The following is a 21,782-nucleotide window of genomic DNA, read 5'->3' as shown; positions in this document are numbered from 1 at the left end:
TAAATACATGTAGGCTCTAACAAACCACAATTGTTCTCCTGTACTAAAATATGTTGTTAGAAACACATAAAATGTTAAATCAATGGCAATATTTTATAATACACTGTATTTAGTCCATATTTTGACCATTAGTTGGCGCCATGGTTTGCAGGCTGGCAGTGATGATGTAATTGGGATCTTTCCAAATGTGTAGCGTGTTAAACAATTGCTTATTGCTGCCTAAACTCGCGAAGTAAAATGCCACGATGTGCTGCTTTTGGATGCAATTACCAGTCAAATGGAAACAATGGGAGTGAAGTGAGTGGTCAAGGTGGAATTATTATTTTTAGTGAATAAATGTGCATAAGTGGAAGCTTCTCCCCCTTTTTTGTCCCTGTATGCACGTATCCTACCCACCACGCGTTACAACTGACGAAGGCAGAAGTGTTGGCCGAAACATGTCAGGTAAATAACCACCTACAATTGCCTGGGATAAAAGAAAAGTTTTGACGAATCCCCGATCATGTTGTGGAATGAACAGTAGAAGCTAGCGACGTTAGCTTTTATTTACCTGATGTGTTTCAGGAACGCTTCCGCCTTCGGACCCTCTGACGAAGGCGGAAGTGTTCGCCGAAACATATCAGGTAAATAAACCACCTACTATTGCCTGGGATAAAAGAAAAGTTTTGACAAATTTATAAGTGTAGGCAAAATGAACTCAATACAACTATGATCGGGGATTGCCACGAGTTAGCTTTCGGCTAACATCGCTAGCTTCTACTGTTCATTCCACAACACGATCTGAGTTTTGCCTCGAGTTACCTTTCGGCTAACGTAGCTACCTTGTACTGTTCATTCCACAACAGTTGCCAGCTCTGCTTTAACTAGGGCAGTACTTCTCAAATAGTGGGGCGGGCCCCCCCAGGGAGGCGCAGAGCGATGCTGGGGGTGGCGCATGTGATCTTGGGGAACATACTTTTTTGTCGAACTAGAATAAAGTGTAATTGCACATCCACTTAGTGGGTGGCAGTGCCGCTCTCATTTTCAGCGTGTGCGCAGTATTTTTGAACCAAACAAGAGCACACAGCAAAGAGCACTGGAGATATGAAAAGCTAAGACAAGGAAATATGACGAAGTGTATGTAGCACTTAGCTTTTGGCTTTGACTTTTAGTACAGTGCGAGACGAGGAAAGACCAGTCCGTCTACTTTGTCTATAAATGTTCGCAGCCGGCAGCAGGATTTTTTTTTTTCCAGCAAGTGCCAAATATTGCCAACAATCCTCCCGCTTTGTCAGTGTTACATCAGTAAACCAGCGAGCACTGTCAGCATCATATAAGGTGGCATACCAAGTTGCTCAGTACAAAATAACCACACACCACAGCAAAGGAGCTGATACTGCCTGCAGCAGAAATAAAAACTGACCCTCTGTCCAATGCCAAGTCGTTTTTGTTCTATTAATTTTTGTTTTTTATCGGTCTAATTGTTTGACATATTGTCCAAATGAGTTAATGTTGCTAATCAATTTGAATTTATTATTATTTACTGATTTTATTAAATTCTATTTTTCAGTATCAAACGGTCAAAAATGTTATCTGTAGTGTATTTTTACAGAATGGATGTGTGTGTGTGTTTTTAACACTATTGTAAGTTGATCTAGATTACTTTTTTCTTTAATATTAATAAGAATACAATGTTATACAGAGTTGTACTTATAATAAAAAGAATTTTATACACAAACTTTACTACAGTATATTTACAGTTGTGGCAGAGAGTTGGGGGGGGGCGCAGAACGTTTACGTCTTCCTGTGGGGGGACGTAACAGAAAATAATTGAGAAGCACTGGACTAGGGTGACCAAACGTCCCCTTTTGCCCGGACAAGTCCTACTTTCACGTAGTATCCTCGTCGTCCGGGCGGGTTTTATAAATTCATAAAAATGTCCGGTTTTTATGATTTTTCACGGGACCTATTTGAAGAGAATCCCTCCGGCCGCTGGATGGTAGCGCCTGCCTGCGATGACATGGCTCCTTGTAGTAGGGAGGGAAGAAGTAGTTCTTCTTGTTTTTGTTGGCAGTTTACCCCTATTTTAAGCATAACCGCCATCTACTGGGTTGATGATTTGGCCACAACGCCTGCCCAATTGTTAAGTTTTTTACAATAAATACGTATATAATGGCAACTGTTGACTTCCGTCAGAGCTTTGACCGTAAAATCCCATTTGGTGTCGCATCGGTGCGTTGCCGATGATTGTAAACTTTTATAGCAAAGTTTGATTTTTGCCTCAGCTAGCTATCAGTAAGCTAAACCGCGCTAGGCATTATGGGAAATGTAGTTTTGGACTGCTACGTTTGGAAACATGCTGGTTGAATAGTTTGTCAGTTTATTTCGGTTTTTGTTTGTGTGCAATCTAGAACATTTAATGAGAATATCAATTGAATGGGAATAACAATTTGTCAAGGACAATTGTCGTGGTAGTAATTTATGAAAATGTTTAGTTGGCACATAGCCTACTGTGTATATGTGTATTGACTGGACTACATTTCTATGGGTCTGCGTTATATATACTGTATATTTTTTTAAAAGTCTTTTTTTTTTTTCAAACTGCATTTTTCCATCCAGAGTGAGGGGCACACTATAAATATATTAAAGTGATATAGGCATCTTTGAGTGAACTTCGAGTAAAATTCAAGTATCTTGAGGCCGGGCTGAGTGTCCTCTTTTTTGGAAATCAAACTATGGTCACCCAAGCTTTGACAAAGTCATCAGTCATCTATCCAAAAATCACACTTACTTTTTTGCAAATCCTTGATCATAAGCAGACCGGTTGAGGAAGCAGGCATCTTCGAAGTGTTTGTAGCAGAGAACACTACTCGATGATGGCCTGAAATTCATTCGCTTCGTGCGAACGAAAGATGTCCTTTGGCCACTCATACAACTTTTCTTTAGATCAGTGCTTCTCAATTATTTTCTGTTACGTCCCCCCCCCAAAGAAGACGTAAATGTTTCGCGCCCCCCCAAACTCTGCCGCCAATGTAAATAGTATCATTTGTCTATAATATTACTATTATAAGTACGCCTCTGCCTCAAATGTGGTCCTTTTTTCCTATTAGAGAAAATACCAGATCAACTTATAAAGTACAACTTTATTAACATTGTTTTGTTTGAAACAGAAAAGACGAAACGCGCATCAATTTGCCTGAATTAAAAAAAAAAAAAAAAAAAAAGTCACATCCAAACTGTAAAAATACACTGAAGGTACATTTTAGACCATTTGATACTGAAAAATAAAATCAGTAAATAATAACAAATTCAAATTGATTAGAAACATGAACTCATGACGACAATATACCAAAAAAATTTACCGAAAAAACAAAACTGAATAGAAGAAAAAAAAGTGTCTTTGGACAGAAGGATAGTTTTTATTTTCGCTGCTCACGGTATCACCTCTTTTGCAATGGTGTGAGGTTATTTTGCACTGAGCATGCTAACAGTGCTCACTGGTTTATTGATATAACACTGACAAAGCAGGACGATTGTTGGCAATATTCGGCACGTTTTCGCCGAAAAACAACCAAGCGGCTTATCAACAAGATTGGAGTCTAGTGTCTTTAAGTGGTGTCTTAATTGATTTGGCTTCCGGCTTTCCGCGATAATCATTTTTAGACACAGTAAACAGTGGTCTTTCCTCATCTACCACTGTATTAAATGTCAAAGCCAAAAGGCAAACGGCCCGAAAAAAGCACATTCTCGGCGGCCGAGGGAGAAACGTAGGTGAGGGTGGTCGTCGTGACGATCCCAAGCCGAAAATGGCAGTGTCAAGCCGAAAATGGCAGTCCTCGGGCGGACACGTGAGAACCGGAGAAGACAGTGGGTCGCTGCTTGAGACAGACAGGTGTAGGGAACCGACACTGGCCGGAAAACGGCTTTCGAAATCGGCGTACAGCTCTTCATATCTTTCCTCTGTGTCTTCTTGCTTCCTTCAAAAATACTGCGCGCACTTTTAAAATGAGAGCGCCACTGCCACCAGCTGAGTGGACGTGCAAGTACACTTTATTCTAGTACGGCAAAAAAAAAAAAAAAAAAAAAGCATGTCCCCCAAGGTCACATGCGCCACCCCTGGCATCGCTCTGCACCCCACTATTTGAGAAATACTGCTTTAGATTGAGAACAATACATCGCCACACACCGCCGTGGCATCTTACCGAGAAGCAATACTGTTCTATGGCGGACTTCCCTCGCAGTCCTCTGTGTGACGTAATTTCCGAAGATTTCCGTTTGTCGAAGAAAAGCCTTTTCGTTGTCAAGGGCATTGCTATGGGTTAAACCAGTACTTCTCAAATAGTGGGGCTTGCACATCCACTCAGCTGGTGGCAGTGGCGCTCTCATTTTCAAAGTGCACGCAGTATTTTCGAAGGAAGCAAGAAGACACAGAGGAGAGATATGAAGAGCTGTACGCCGTTTTCGAAAGCCGTTTTCCGGCCGGTGTCGGTTCCCTACACCTATCTGTCTCACGCAGCGACCCACTGTCTTCTCCTGTTCTCATGTGTCTGCCCGAGGACTGCCATTTTCGGCTTGGGATCGTCACGACGACCACCCTCACCTACGTTTCTCCCTCGGCCGCCGAGAATGCGCTTTTTTCGGGCCGTTTGCCTTTCGGCTTTGACATTTAATACAGTGGTAGATGAGGAAAGACCACTGTGTCTAAAAATGATTATCGCGGACAGCCGGAAGCCAAATCAATTAAGACGCCACATATAGACATTAGACCCCAATCTCGTTGATAAGCCGCTTGGTTGTTTTTCAGCGAAAACGTGCCGAATATTGCCAACAATCGTCCCGCTTTGTCAGTTTTATATCAGTAAACCAGTGAGCACTGTTAGCATGCTCAGTGCAAAATAACCTCACACCATTGCAAAAGAGGTGATACCGTGAGCAGCGAAAATAAAAATTGTCCTTCTGTCCAAAGACACTCTTTTTTTTCTTCTATTCAGTTTTGTTTTTTCGGTAAATTTTTTTGGTATATTGTCGTCATGAGTTCATGTTTCTAATCAATTTGAATTTGTTATTATTTACTGATTTTATTTTTCAGTATCAAATGGTCTAAAATGTACCTTGAGTGTATTTTTACAGTTTGGATGTGACTTTTTTTTCTTTTTTTTTTAATTCAGGCAAATTGATGCGCGTTTCGTCTTTTCTGTTTCAAACAAAACAATTTTAATAAAGTTGTACTTTATAAGTTGATCTGTTATTTTCTCTAACAGGAAAAAAGGACACAATGTGAGGCAGAGGCGTACTTATAATAGTAATATTATAGACAAATGGTACTATTTACATTGGCGGCAGAGTTTGGGGGGGCGCGAAACATTTACGTCTTCTTTGGGGGGGCGTAACAGAAAATAATTGAGAAGCACTGGGTTAAACAAAGAATCTGGAAGTGTTGCGTTAAAAAAAATAACGAAAATATGCTTATAATTGTTTAGCCGTTGATATGATTCAAAAACATGGTTGGCCAACCTTACTTCACGTCTTTAAATTCACAACCACACTCTATTCCTATCCAACTCTACGGCTATGTGTCCGACTTTTGTGATTTAGCGGCGTGGTTTTGCGATAGGTCCATTGACTCTCCACATCTCCCACAGTTCTATCCTCTCGCATGCTGCAGTTAAGCAGATGGTCACCCTCGCTGGATGAGGAACATGGGGGTGATGAAGCCAGTAGAGGACATGAGGGGGAAGGGAACGAATCTTGAGTGAGGATTTACTGCTTGTGTGCAATGTCACATTCGACAAGCAGTTTGCCTTTACTATATTGTCTGCACAGCATGCCTTGCATGTGACACCCACGTACAACACCCGCCTCTCGTGCGTAACGCGCAAAATATTAAAGATGTTGACAGTGCTAATGATTTACGGTCATGGTTGGTGATGTTAAATCTCAGTGGGATTTATATTCCTCTAATCCATATGACCCCAATTTACAAACCGTGCTCATGAAGGATTTTTGTTACAATGTCAAGACATATTTCTGCTTGAGGTTTTTTCATTTCATATTTAAGGGTCGGTACAGTACCTACAAAAGGATGGAACCGTGTGACACCACTATTGGATAACTACAGATAAATATGGCATCATTACAATGTGAGGATAATTATAATATACGTGGAAAATTAGAATATAAATGAACAATGTGACTGACCTACATTTGGTGATACTTACGACAACCCATCCCCCTTTCTTGTGTTGTGCGTAGTGTAGTGTTGGACAAGTAAAGGCTTGTACCTTAAAAGGTACAATGTCACGAGGGGATACCCTCAAATGGAGTGCTGTAGGGAACATGCCTGTACCTTTTTGGACCTGGTAAAAGGTCAAATAATTATCCCATTAGGGCACAGTAGAGTGGAACGTACCTTGAGGGACAAAACTAGACTCCATTTAGTGGCTTTCTAGTTTATCGTTCACAGCTGAGTCTCAACCTTAAGTTTCCCAGTCCGGCCCACCCAGCCCATCGTCCTCTGAGTCCGACTCCGGCGAGGCTTCTTTTATCCGTCGAAGCGCCTCATAGATGCTCTTGGTCAGAGGGTCTCTTGAGGCAGAGATCTCCTTTTGGCCTTTCCTTTCCTGCGGAGGGACTTGCCTCAGTTTGACACCCTTGCGGATCTGAGCTAAGATGCTGTTGGTGTCGTCATCACTCTGGGCAGCGGGTGGGATGGACCGCTGGTCGACTTTCCTCAGGTGGAAACTGCCTCTCTTCAGGGAGGCCAGTACTTCATCCATGGGGGAGCTTCCTGCGCAGAGGAAATATTCTATGTATCATTTTTTAATGGGATTTAAAAATGAAAGGATTAGGGCTGCAGCCATCGATTATTTATGTCAGGGGTCTCCAAACTTTTTCCTGTGAGGGCCACATAACTTTTCCCTTCTCTGATGTGGGGCAGGGGTCAGTTTGTAACAGAAAAGGTGTGACGATTTCAGGAGTGCCAAAATGTAAAAAAATTAGGGCTGTCAAACGATTACAATTTTTAATCGAGTTAAAAACAGCTCAAAAATTAATTAATTGTAATTAATCGCAATTCAAACCATCTATAAAATATGCCATATTTTTCTGTAAATTATTGTTGGAATGGAAAGATAAGACACAAGATGGATATATACATTCATCATACGGTACATAAGGACTGTATTTGTTTATTATAACAATAAATCAACAAGATGGCATTAACATTATTAACATTCTGTTAAAGCGATCCATGGATAGAAAGACTTGTAGTTCTTAAAAGAAAAATGTTAGTACAATTTATAGAAATTTTATATTAAAACCCCTCTTAATGTTTTCGTTTTAATGAAATTTGTAAAATGTTCAATCAAAAAATAAACTAGTAGCCCGCCATTGTTGGTGTCAATAATTACTTACACAATGCTCATGGGTGCTGAAGCCTATAAAATCAGTCGCACCCAAGCACCAGCAGAGGGCGGCAAAACTCCATAAAACACAAATAAGTTCTTTATGGCGTGTCTTTGACCAGAATCGTCGCCTCCTAGCATAGCATTTGCTCGGCGCTGACATCACTCGTAATTTCAGATGAAGATTTCGAAGTCCAGTATTTTGGAAACACAAAAGTTCCTGAATAGACCCTACTCACCTACGTCACAAAATTACGTGTCACTGTATCCGGCCGCCATATTGTCCGTATTTTTTAGACCTTTTCTCATTGTTTTCAATTAGTCGTGCAAGTTATAGAGCAATTCATGGAAGCCCCGGTGTTATCTGACGCCGTAAACTCATTGGATGCGTTGCATAAAAGGCGTTATGTGGAAAAGCTTCAGTTTATCCATTCGCCAGATCCATATTTGATGCCTAAATCGATGTTTTTCGAACCGCTGTCTTCGCCGTCTTTGACGTCTTTGATTAAGATTAGTGAGCGTTTCACTGTACCGTCATTTAAACCTGTCTGAGCGGGGCATCTGCGTTAATTGTGTCAAATATTTTAACGTGATTAATTTTAAAAAATTAATTAACGCCCGTTAACGTGATAATTTTGACAGCCCTAAAAAAAATATTATTTTTCAGAAAGCCACAATCAAATAACCCTTTCTGGATTCTTCAGGGAACAAAAGTAAATAAAATTTAAAAAATACTATTTGATATGATGATATGATATGATATAATAATAAATAATAATAACACCATTAATTAAATAGATAATAACCAAATAACCCTCTCTGGGTTCTTCACAGAAAAAAGACAGGAAATAAAGAACACTACTGAGAAAAAAAAACAAAAAAAAAAAAACTTTTTTTTTTCTGCTCAGTGGGCCGGACCAAATGTGGATGCGGGCTGTAGTTTGGGGACCCCTGATTTATGTAATCGATTAATCTATCAGTTCAAATAATCGAGAATCCAAATCGAGTTGGATTACAAACATTTAATGTGGTGCAAATTACATTTTAGGATATGTAAAACAAAAAAACAAGTGTTTATGCTTGCAATACTTTTTATTTTGGCTTGCTAAGATTGCAATTTGATTTCACAAGAGCAATAAATACATTTAAAAATAAGTTAAAATAACTAAGCTTAGCCTAAAACGATATTTAAAAAAATGAGGATGTAAGTACAACCAAAGAACAATTGGCTTACTTTTATAGAAAAAGTCCACTAGCTTAAATGCTATAAAATGCAAACTTTTTTTTTTTTTTACAACGCTCTTAACAAATCGCTCCAACACATTTCGCCACCAAAAAAACTGCTAAATATAGTTCTACCCCACCAAAAAAATTGCTTCATATACTTCTGAGGTATAACACGCGAATGCATTAGACGGAAAACACTCAGGTCACTTGAAGTTCCGCTCTGAGGCCCCCAATTTGGCCAAATTTCAAAATTGTCCGATATGCATGTGTGATACGTCATTGGAAAGCTTAAAATCTCAATTTTCTGGGGGAAGAAAAATTTTTAACAGGAGGGCATTTAAAAAAAATAAATAAATAGATTTTTTAAACAGCGAAACCCTATCTGGAGGTGAGAGCACACGAGAGCAGAATTAAAGACGCCACAACTATAACAGGATATTATCGTGTACTTACCTTGTTTCGATCCAAAAACTCCATGTAGCATGTATCACCGAGTGTCAAGACACAGCTGTGAATGGCCACAGCTGGATTTTTTTTTTTTTTAGATTTTATGGGTGAAACATGGTAATATAACAAGGGTCGCGATGCAGAAATCGCAGACATCAAGGAGTGGTCGAGATGTTCTTTGTCATGTATTTACCCTTTTAAACTTTTTTTTTTTGGATCGATTATTTATCATCTGTGACTTTTTTATAAACACCATTTTTTTCATTGTGACGTAATTTGTTTAAAAGTTTAAAATACGCGAGTGAATTATTTTTTTGAAGTCGTTTTTTTTTTTTTAATGAAATATTAGACATCAATTTATGATTCTAAGCTAAAAATGACAGACATTTTGAATAATAAATATAAGTCATTACCTTTGTTTTATGGCTGGGTTGAAACAAAAGCGGTTGCGCGATGTCTGTAAACGGAAGTTTTCAGGGTAAAACGGACAAATTAAATATAGTTCGGGCACTTTATGCGCAATGAATCTGCTATTGCAGCATATAAACATATTGTTCTATCAAACACAACAGTTGTTTTGGCTTAAAATACTGCAGTTTCTTTTAAAGAGGAGTGCAAGAGCAGAAACGGCTTTTTCAGTCTTGTCTATGTTCTCCGCCATAAGCAAACATTAGCTCAAACAAAAACATACTTTATGTTGGGAGCAGCTGGATTCAGCCATGTTAGACGAGTAATGGCATATTCACTGTTGCACTAGAGGGCAGTGTATCCACTCAAATCAATCAAACTAAATGCAACACTTTCAAAACAAACCATTACAATGTCACTCTAATTAAACTAATCCTGGAAGCAGCTAAATTTGATACGAAGCTCTTTTTTTAAAATCAAATTACTCGACTTAATCGATTAATCGTTGCAGCACTAATATATACATTTATGTTCAAAACGACACACATTTTAACAATAAAACACTCGACACAAAATGATTGGTGTTTACACGTCCATCTAGTCGGATCACTATGTAAATTTAGTAGATTAAATTAGCCTAATTTGAAAAAAGTCTGCTAGCTTAAATGCTACGAATGCTAATGAATTAACAATTCTCATAGCAAATCGCTTACACGCAACTTCACAAACTGTAGCTCTAAACTTACCGTATTGGCCCGAATATAAGACGGTCTTTTTTGCATTGAAATAAGACTAAAAAAGTGGGGGTCGTCTTATATTCGCGGTCTAGACCCTCAGGCGACCGGGAGATTGATTTTTGATTGATTGATGATTTTACAACACTGTAGGTGTCCGCACTGGTTCTCATGGGAAACACAGTCTTCCTTAAGACATAACACTACCGCTTTTGTCCACTGACGTCGCTAAAATCGACCAAAACTGAAAAGTTACCAAGTGTTGCTTTAAATTTCCATTTCCAATTTCAATTATTTTTTAAATTCTCTTAATGAATAAAGTGATTTTTATGTATTATTTTATTTCCTGTTTCAATCGTGCTTGTTTTTAACTTTCTTTTTTATTTAACGTCATTTTTACAAATCATTTTAATTCTGCTCATGATGTAAAGCACTTTGAATTGCCTTGTGTTGAATTGTACGAAACAAATAAATTTGCCTTGCCCTTGCCCAAAAGGGCGCAAACAAGCTTTCATGCAGAAAATAATTTATATTAAAAATATATGTATTATATAGTTGAAAAAAGATTAAAATTAAAAACATTAGAATGCCACAAACAAAAAGGGAAAAAAATTGAAATTCTAGTTATTTTTGAAACGCCACACCACAAGCTTTCACACACGTTGAAAAAAAAAACATGCCAACGTGGAACTTTTGGCATCGATGGGTAAAAAAAAGGGCAAGTGTGAGGACACCTGTGCATACTTCTGCTGAGGAGTGCAAATGTCTGGTTGAAAAAAGACCTGAACAATATGGCTGTCGTACCTCGTCGTCCGTGGGCTTCAAAGCCTGGAGTCTTTTTCAGCTTTTTGCGGGCGCTCACCAGCTGGCTGCTGTCAAAGAAGCGAGGATGGAAAGGGCCGAGCGGCGAATGAGGGCGCTCCTCTGACGCACTTTGCTCCTCTGGCCTCTGTGGCCGTCTGCCCGGGCTCTCTGAAGGGGACACCTGTTCTCGTATTGGCAGGAGTGGCAGAGGAGGGGGCGGAGGCGGCGGCGAGGCCGGGGATGCCAACAGCGAGGACAGGGAACAAGGAGAGCAGAAGGAGTCCGCGGGACTGGGCACAGGCAACGGAGGTAGCGACTGCGCCGCCAGGCTTGTGACGGGCTGGGAGGTGAGCGTGGAGCTGGGGTCCGTCTGCACGCTGGTGCTGAGGCACAGCGGCCGCCGGCCCGGGTCGGAACGCTCCTCGTTATCGCCTTCAGCATCCGTTTGCATATTTCTGCCACGCTCTCTCCTTCTGCTGTGAGCCGTACGCATTCGTGCGGACTTTAGAACCACCTGACCTGGGTAGCGCTGGACACACAGACACAAAAATAAGCTAGCGGAAAAAGAGGGAGATTTCTAGCTCGTAGGCCGACATTAAGTGTACCTGTTTGAAGGTGCGAAGTCTATCTAGAGTCCTCTGTCTCTCTTGACGCACTCGGCTATTTTTTCTCTCATCTTCCTCCTCATCGTAATTCGACTGTACAATTAAGTGTGACAGAAATACACGGATAAATTGCTTGTGTACAACCAGGTGGTTAAAAAGTATAGAAATACTGACCTGTAAGGCCTGCTGAGATACGTAGTCGTTTTGTGTGCTTTGACGCATTTGTTGTTTCTTAATGTGGTTCGATACACAGATCTCCTGCAGAAAAGAAACGAGTATTAGGGGTGTGGCAAAATATCAAAATGTTTGTATATCGTGCATAGACTTCACAATCAGTTGACGGGACACGGGGCTCGGGGTCGATCCGTAGGGGGCCTATTTTCAAAAACTTAAAATTCAAATATTTTCAAAACAAAAGCCGCTAGCAACCTAAAACCAAAACAGGCACCTCCCTTAGGCATATATAAGTCTCCATGAGCAGCGACATCGAAAAATGTATTCCCTAATAAAATCTCGATTATCTTTTTATATAACAAACCTTAAAAAGGCTATAAAATTATCAAATTTTACGCTAGATGCACAAAAATCACCAAATGCAGAGGTAATCGCCTATATTTTCAGGGTCAATAGCAATATTTAACATATCATATATGTTTTTGCCCAAAATAGCAACTTAAATTGTTTTATTGAGTTTCAACAGCAAGTTTTCATCAGAAACTTAATACTTGAGGAAAGCATGTAGAATCATGATAATTCTACTCAACATAAGCAAAATTTGGCGTTTTTTAAAAACAATCACAACTTATTTAGGTTGAATTCCGATGTTACTATTGCCTCAGCATGTCTTGCCGGCTATCTGGCCGTCGTCATATTTAAATTGAAATGTTACATAAAATAAAACATGTAAAAGGAGTCGGGGGTTTTTGTATGGACGCAGAAATGTCTAAATTATGCCTGTCAACAATAACGCGTTAACGACCATGATTAATCTGGAAATATTAACGCATTAAAAAAAAATAACGCAATTTACCGCTCATACTAAGTTTGGCCACAACTGCCTCCCGTCGTCCCACACGGTGATGTTTACATTCTTCGCGCGGCAATGCAGGACAAAATGTAGCCCGCCACGATGAGTGAGGATGATGACCCAGGAAAAAAAGCTGCCTAATGGAAATCTGGATAAAACAAAAAAGTTGTGTGCACATACTGCTGTGATTAACTGTCCTTCCATCGAAGCACAAAAGTACCACCTTCGGGCAAAGCATATCTTCGCGAGTGTTAGCAATGATGCTAACACCGCAAACACAAGCCGCAGTCATCAAGCTACACTGGCAGAGTGCGGACTCGGACTTGTCAACAAAAAGACAACAAATAGGTTGACTACTGCTATCGCTAAATGGGTAGCCAGAGACTGTAGACCAGGGGTGTCCAAACTTTTTGTACAGGGGGCCAGATTTGGTGTGGTAAAAATGTGGGGGGCCGACCTCGGCTGACGTCCTTTACGTAGAACAATATATTCAAGCAAATTTTAGCAAGCCATTCAGTGTGTCACGTTTGCTTAATTATTTTTTTCTCTTTCGACTCTCGGGCTATTGCGAAATACTGCTGCTGTGACATTAAACTAGCTTCAAGTTGCTTCAATTTCTCACTGCGTATCTTCCCTGTAATCTTGTCGTACATGTCAGCGTGTCTTGTTTGGTAATATCGCCTCACATTGAAATCTTTAAAAACAGTGACGTCTCTTTGCAAATGAGGCAGACACAGTTTTTGCATATTTTAGTGAAGAAATAGTCTAATTTCCACCTATCCTTGAAACGTCGGCCGTCACAGTCAACTTTCTTTTTTTTTGTTGATTGTCACCATTTTAGAAAATGGAGGTAATGGGTCACACGGAGTAAGGTTGCTTAGCCCTTAAATACCTCCAATATGAAGCAATTATCAGAGAATCCCTAAATTTAAAAAATGAGATCCTAATGAAACCTTTTTTTTTTTCCAAATTTGTAAAAAGAAAAGTCAAAATAAATATGTGTAATAAGCGCTCTATATTTATAACCCATGCTAAATCATGGGGTTTTTTTCTCATGGAACCTGCAGATGCATGTGTTGACTTGCATCCATCACTTTTTTTTTTCAGAAAGAAAGGTCAAAATTCTAAATTAGTCTCAATATCATGAAATTTTAGTTGTATGAAATGTGATACATTTGGCAATAAAGGGTTAAACTGCTGCTGCCTTTTAGTGGGTAAATGAGGGGCAGCATTTTGTGTGTGAACTACTTCATATCCTGGTTGCAGTACTGCTGACCAATTTTTTAAAAGTTTGTGTTCGGGCCAGACGTTATTGATTTTATGACAGAGGCTGGGGGCCAGATGAAATTTGACAACGGGCCGCATTCGGCCCCCGGGCCGGACTTTGGACATGTCTGCTGTAGACCCAATAACTTAGTCGAAGACAAGGTCCTTGAAAATCTCATCCAGATAGCATCGGGCGACCCAACATACAGAACACCTTAACGGGCAACTATTGCCACAAAAATTCACTTTTTGAAAATGAAAAGGCAACGAACGACTAGCCAGAGTTACGTTTGTTGCACTGACAGTAGACCACTGGACAAAAAAAAAAAAGGTATGACTGGCTAACTTAAGCAGTGTTTCTAAACACCTTTACACACATTTTAGTGTAATGTTTTTCAGTTAAGTGTGTGAAAATTGACAAATTATTATTATTTTTTTTTTAATCTCACACAGCTTTCAGGCCATTTAGTGTAAAACTGCAAATGCTGCATTTATTTGTATGAAATGTTTAATTTAACAGACAAGTTGTTTACACATTTTTTGAAACATTAGCTATTGTTACTGTATTGTGCTTGTCTGCTCTTTAAGTTGGAAGTTAATTTTGGGCAATATGCCAAACGGTACTTGAGCCACATTGTTAGTCTGAGGCACTTTAATCTGTTAAGCTCTTTTCTGTATAATACTGACAATTTATTTTATTTTATACGAGCTGAGTTGTTAAATAAAATTTTAAAACTCTATTTGGTTAAGTATTAATTCAGCCATACATCATACATTTCATCTGGAAAACAAATTTTAAGTCAATTATAGTATTTTCCTAGATTTTTTTTTTCCTGAAGAGCAACTTTATTCATCCCGAGGGAAATGTGATTAATCATGATTAATCACACAGTTGACATATGATTAACTAGAGCAAATGTTTTTATCATTTGACAGCACTAGTCTAAATTAATACTTTTTTGCCAAAAAAAGAGCAGTTGGCCGAAAATAACCTGATTATTTGAATGTAAAGTTACTCTATTGTGTATGGATACAAAATCCAACATGGCGGCCGTCACAAAGAAAAGAGCTTTTTTTGTTGTTGAAAATTCTTGTAAATAAGTGCGTAAATATCAGAATTTCTATAGATATGAACATAGAAGAGTCTAGATTCTTGGTTAAAAGCAAAAAACGGGCAGTTATCATTCATTTTACATAAATATTTCAAGCTAAAATTACGCTAATGTGTAATCCAACGTGGCGGCCATCACAAAACAAAGAGCTTTTTAAGTTGAAAATTCTTGTAAATAAATGCTTACATTCCAGAATTTCGACAGACATGAACATATAACAGTCTAGATTCTTGGGTAAAAGAAAAAAAAAAAGGGCGGTCATCATTCATTTTACGTAAGTATTTCAAGCTAAATAGTTGTAATGAGTTCATTTTCACTTATAGATAAGTCGAATTTTTCTTTTATCCCAGAGAAGTTATTGGTGGTTTAATTATCTGACATGTTTCAGTGAACACTTCCACCTTCATCAGAGATCTGTCTGGGATACAGGAGAAATTCGACTAATTTCAAGCTAAAGTTACGCTATTTTTTTTCCATGCATTTTTTTCACAACGTTTCAAAGTGCATGCATGGTGCTATTTAATATAATAATTACCTTAAATCCTCGACCAAACCACTCCTGAGACACTCCTGCCTGCCTGTATGCATTAAAACCGTTGTCCTATTTCCAGGTAAATCTGGCATTAAAACGCAGCGTGCGTTTGAGTTTATCCCATTGAAAGCCAACTCAACGTTCTCCCTGGGTCGGCCCCCTACGGTAAGACGTGGTGCAATGTCTGTTGGAGCTGTCTTGTCAAACTGATGGAGGAGTCTTTGTTTTCGGGCATTTTTAGGTCACTTCCTGTTGATGTTTAGCTTCTTCCTCCAATTTGGGGGGGGTTCAGATAACTTTCTGTTGATTTTCAGTCACTTGCTTTTATTTTGGTGTTGATTTTTGCATACAGAACAGGAAGTGACCCATAAAATGCCGTACCGTTATGTACAAAAAGGTTCCCACTCCTTTCAATTATTACAACAACAAGTATATTTACAGTGGGGCAAATAAGTATTTAGTCAACCACTAATTGTGCAAGTTCTACCACTTGAAAATATTAGAGAGGCCTGTAATTTTCAACATGGGTAAACCTCAGCCATGAGAGACAGAATGTGGAAAGAAAAAAAACAGAAAATTACATTGTTTGATTTTTAAAGAATTTATTTGCAAATCATGGTGGAAAAAGGTACATAAAGTATTGAGATGAACTTTTGGTATTGACCAAATACTTATTTTCCACCATGATTTGCAAATAAATTCTTTAAAAATCAAAAAATGTGATTTTCTGTTTTTTTTTTCCACATTCTGTCTCTCATGGTTGATGTTTACCCATGTTGACAATTACAGGCCTCTCTAATCTTTTCAAGTAGGAAAACTTGCACAATTGGTGGTTGACTAAATACTTATTTGCCCCACTGTACATCCTGGTGAGATGTTACAATGAAGGCAATGTAAATAATTAAACTTTGTCGGCTGATGTGGTGGCAAAAAGAATTTGAAACCCGGTTGGTGAAAAATACTTGCTGTGACGTGCGGTCAGGGTAGGCATGTGAGGTAGAGCGCCCTTGTGGTCTTTCAATTCCACTGAGTAAAACTAAATCTTATGATCGCATAAAATTGTTCTATGATTGTTGCTTTACATTGATTTTCTTTTCCAATTCAATAAAGATAGTTCACAAAACATTATTTGCATGAAAATATCTGGTCCTCATGGAACCTAAAACAAGATGATTTAAGGATGCACTTCTGTGCGAACCAAAAGCGTACACACCCTCTTGTTCTTGAGGTAGGAGCGTTTGGCGGTGATGCGTCCCCTTCGCGCTTCCAATTGCCGTGTGCTGACCTGAAGCCTGCGCAGTTCTTCTTTCTCAGCAGTGTCCTCCTCTGTTATATCATCGGCACTTTCAAATGTGTCATAGTACACCACCTCGTTCTGATGCTCTGCAAACAGGCAACATTTTGCACTGTATGTTCACTAAAGTATAGTACAGTGGTACCTTGACAAACCATCGCATCGACATACGATCTTTTCGACATCCGACGTAAAATTTGACTCGTCATTTGTCTCGACGTATGACGACATTCTCCAAATAAGACGATAAGATATAAGATATGACAGTGTTGCAATTTCATTGTTTTTCCACAAGACGGACGCATGGCGGATTTTTTTGTGAGAGAAATCAACATTGGTCCCAAGAAGGTTAGTGCAGGTGGTGAAAAAAGGAAAAAGGTGACGTTTACCATTGAAAATAAGATGGGAATGATACGAAAAATATAACCATGGTGTGCGAGTCAGTGAACTGGCTCGGCAATACGGACGGAATATGTCTATGATGTTGATGGTCACCTCTTCCAGCCATCATGGAGCACAGCTGTCTCACTGACACTGAGCAACAACCGGTTGGGGAGGGTTGAGCCCTGAGCTGCAAGCCTCTCCATGCATTTTTGGGACTTAAAAATAGCTAATACCTTAGGGACGGTATGACGGAAATTTTTTTGCGGTTTTGAAACCTTGACGTTTTCATACCACGGTATACCTTGAAGCCAGTAATCGGCACATGATTAGTCGTAACCCCGGGACTACCTGTAATTGCTATTTTTTTTAATTGTACAAGGAGTATTTATTTAGGATTTAGCATGTGTTTTTAGTAGGGCTGTCAAACGATTACCATTTTTAATCGAGTTAATTACAGCTTAAAAATTAATTAATCGTAATTAATCGCAATTCAAACCATCTATAAAATATGCCATATTTTTCTGTAAATTATTGTTGGAATGGAAATATAAGACACAAGACGGATATATACATTCAACATACGGTACATGAGTACTGTATTTGTTTATGATAACATTAAATCAACAAGATGGCATTAACTAGGCCTGTCGCGATAACAAATTTTAGTGTGCGATAATTATTCTCATAAATTATTGCGATATGCGATATTATTGCGCCCCCTCCCCCAATTTTTTTTTCAACCAATTTACAATACCACAGTGAGAATATAGTATATATTAATAGACCAAGTACACCCATTTAAACGCGATAAATATTTACTCTTAAATTCAAAAATACTTTTTAAGAAATCACAACTAAAAACAATAGACCATGCCTCTTAAGTAAAAAACAACAATATTGATACCACACAGAATAAATAAAATGTGTTTAAAAAAAAAAAAAAAAATTGCACTTAATAACTTAAGCATTTAGGCAAATGAAAACTTTTCCCGTCATAGCTTCTGCAATGGTGTTCAATAGGGATGCAACGATACAGTTAAGCCATCGTTCGGTATGATTTTTGATACGGGGGACACAATTTTCGATCCGATTCAATACGTTTAATGCTCTGTAAAAAAAAAAAAAAAAAAAAAATTTTTTTTGTTTCGATTTTTTTTGTTTGTTTGTTTTTTGCTAATGAGCAAAAATTAAATTGCCATCATATGAACATGCATTTTAGTGCATAATATTTATGTGCTTACTTCTTACTGATCTGAAAAAAATTTGTATAAAAGTGCTGAGAAAATCTTTACTGTTTGTAAAGTGAGGCAGGGCACACTGTTGATTGCTAGAGCTCTCTTAGCAGCTAGGTTTACTACATGAGCAAGACATCCTATTTGTGGTCCGAATCCATCTGTGTCACGTACTGAATTAACAATAATTGCAACATTATCTATAGTCACTGGTATGGATTGATTTGGCCTTCTTAACTTCCATTCAGTCATGACAGTTTAGAATTAATCGATGTAGTATATGGAATACGTGTCCCATAATCACTCTGGGCTCACGTAGCCAATGGCATGGGACGTAGCACATCTAGTTTGCCATTTCATGATATCTAGTGTGTGCGCGCATTGAAAAAGTTAGCAAGCGCCGCTGAAGTCACGTCTGCTCATTACAACACAACACCAGCATATGACAATCGACTTTCATAAACAGGACGAGTTTGAAGCAGTTGTTCGTTGTCAAAGCGAGGTTGTTCGTAGCAGCCAAGTCGGTAACAATGTTTTGGCAGATTTCGTTGTAAATATCCGCCGTTGTGCCGAAAAATAGCCGCCCCGCGTGAAATGTCACTCCTGACGGGAGCGCCCACACGTCAACAACACCGGCGCACCAGAGATGGTCCACAGTCACTCCGGAGGACTGACACGGCCGGTATACGTTGAACAATAGGATATAATGGGAACGATTGGCTCCGGCGCTAGTTTTTGCAGCGTCAGAACACCGGACCCGGAACGAAGATGCATTTTGCGTAGTTGGTAACAAGGAATCCGAACTTTTAATAGCACGTCTGCCGATAAATCGCAGCGGAAAAATTACCGCCTTCATTTTTATTTAATAAATGGAATTATTGCATATTGTGACAGGCTTAGCATTAACATTACTAACATTCTCTTAAAGCAATCCATGGATAGAAAGACTTGTAGTTCTTAAAAGATAAATGTTAGTACAAGTTATCTTAATGTTTTCGTTTTTTGTCATTTGTAAAATTTTCATTCAAAAAATAAACTAGTAGCTCGCCATTGTTGATGTCAATAATTACACCATGCTCACTCCTGGTACTAACCCATAAAATCAGTTGGACCCAAGCGCCAGCAGAGGGCACCAAACACCAAAAAACCAGTAATAAGCTGACATTACACTGTACTGTACATTTTACCGTAATTTCCCGAATATAACGCGCACTTTTTTTCCCCAAAATCAACTTGGAAAATCATGGTGCGCATTATAAACGGGTACATGGATGGAGACAGAAATATATATATATTACATGTACATATCAACCAATTTTTTTTAATTGACACGGCCACGTTGTGTTGAAGAAACGTATGATGCGACCCGTTTCCGACCATTACGGTACGTGATGTCACCATTTTGTTTCGGTAATACTTCACTTTAATCGGCCGAATGATTTCGTCTGTGTTCAATTCTGCTTTTTTCACTCTTCATAAAGCACAGAATTTAGTTTCTTGAACTCATTTGAGTCAACGTTTATTGCAACTCCGCAACTCGGACCATAATAAACGTAAGCACACAGACTTTCTGTGTCCGTCAACTGTATCTGTCCCTTGGGAAACTCAAACCCAAATAACAATAGTTCCTATTGTTACTGTTGTGTTGACAGCGATGAGCTCTCATGGATTTCCGACTTACGTTCTAACTTTCATTTTACAGTATGGAAGAAACATTTATTCATCATGATGAAAAGAGCAAGTTATACAGCAGCCTTTAAAAGAAAAGTCACATCTGTTTTGTTTTCTGCTAGATTCTGGTAAGTTGGAGAAGTTGTCAATCATATTATTACCGTAAATATTGTCAGTTTATGGTAATGTTTTGAACTACCAATGTGCTATGCTTGTGCTGTGTTTCACCAGTCAGTAAAATGACATTTCTGAATCTGTACACGAGCTCTGTTTTCTTGTATTCTACTTATTGGTGCTAAAATTAGGGTGCGTGTTATAAACGGGTACAATAATTTTCCCTAGATTTTAGAAGTAAATTTGGGGGGCGCATTATACACGGGTGTGCCTTATATTCGGGAAATTACGGTAATCTGTTTGAGCAGGACATGTGCGTTAATTGCGTCAACTATTTTAAAGTGATTAATTTAAAAAATTAACTACCGCTCGTTAACGCGATAATTTTGACAGCCCTAGTTTTTAGGCTGTTGAACGAATTAATCGAATTATAATGTATTCTTATGGGGATATCACGCTCGACATTCGACCATTTGGACTTACAAACAAGGTCCTGGAACGAATAGGTTTGTATGTACACTCAAAAAAATGAATCAGGCAATTTGTAAAGTTTACTAAAAGACAGTGTGCATTTTCAGCAAGAAACCATCATGTTTCCAAGGTGAGCATGATTGAATCATGCAGTCTCTACATAAACATGAACAGTGAATGAGTAGCTAGATTAGATCATGTTGATGCAACATAATGTTAACGTGCCTTTCCAGCCAATTGCAATAGTCTCGTCATTCGTCGCGAGATTTAAAAGTAGGGTTGCCAACTCCCTGAAAAAATAAGTGACACCTCATTGGTAGAGCCGGCCGGCCCAATAACCGTCACTAATTAATTATTGTTTTGTTTGTGAAAAGTGTTTTTTTTTTTGTTTGTTTTTTAGGGCTGTCAAAATTATCGCGTTAACACGCGGTAATTAATTTTTTTAATTAATCACGTTAAAATATTTGACGCAATTAACGCACATGTCCCGCTCAGACAGTATTCTGCCTTTTGGTAAGTTTTACAGCAAGTTTTTTTGTGCTGTCTAACAGCGAACTCTTGTAGTTGCTTTGCGTCACGTTTATTGCTTTCTTGCCAGTTCATTATGGCTGCACGACGTCTCGGGCTGACGCCTACGTTGTAATGTTGTGCTTATATGATCCTTGGACAAGATTTGTCCGTAAGTATGGTTGTTGTAAAGAATGTACATATTATGTTAGTAAGTGAAATGTTATATTTTTTGTATGAGACGCGTTTTTTATATGTTTAGTAAACCTGTATAGCGTGCTAAGCTAACGTTGTTGCTAATGCAATGCTTGTGTACTCTTTTTTTGTAGTTTCACTACAGTCTAAAGAGGACAGTGGTTTGAGGCCATTTTATTAATAAATCAGATGAAAAAGGAAGAAGTCTGATTATTAAGGCGTCGTTCACTAGCTGTCTAGCTTTGGAAAAAGTAGACGCTTCGGAGTGAGGACAGCAAAGACAGATTTAAATGACAGTAGAGTGAAATGCCCACTATAGTCCTTATGTACCGTATGTTGAATTTATATATCCATCTTGTGTCTTATCTTT

General features: G+C 38.7%; 1 protein-coding gene across 1 annotated transcript in view; it reads right to left on the bottom strand.

Moving 5' to 3' along the window:
* Positions 1 to 5,352: 5,352 nt before the first annotated feature.
* LOC130913819 (junction-mediating and -regulatory protein-like) overlaps positions 5,353 to 21,782 on the bottom strand; it is a 46,376-nt gene continuing 29,946 nt past the window's right edge. The window contains exons 6-10 of the mRNA XM_057832704.1: positions 16,758 to 16,927; positions 11,782 to 11,865; positions 11,608 to 11,700; positions 11,003 to 11,531; positions 5,353 to 6,766 (exon numbers count right to left, since the gene is read on the bottom strand). Coding sequence (XP_057688687.1) covers positions 6,456 to 6,766; positions 11,003 to 11,531; positions 11,608 to 11,700; positions 11,782 to 11,865; positions 16,758 to 16,927 — 1,187 coding nt within the window. The 3' untranslated portion in view covers positions 5,353 to 6,455. The remainder of the gene's footprint in view (positions 6,767 to 11,002; positions 11,532 to 11,607; positions 11,701 to 11,781; positions 11,866 to 16,757; positions 16,928 to 21,782) is intronic.

This window comes from Corythoichthys intestinalis, chromosome 3 (assembly GCF_030265065.1).
Source record: "Corythoichthys intestinalis isolate RoL2023-P3 chromosome 3, ASM3026506v1, whole genome shotgun sequence".
Taxonomy (NCBI): domain Eukaryota; kingdom Metazoa; phylum Chordata; class Actinopteri; order Syngnathiformes; family Syngnathidae; genus Corythoichthys; species Corythoichthys intestinalis.
This window is presented reverse-complemented; position numbering and strand designations above follow the sequence as displayed.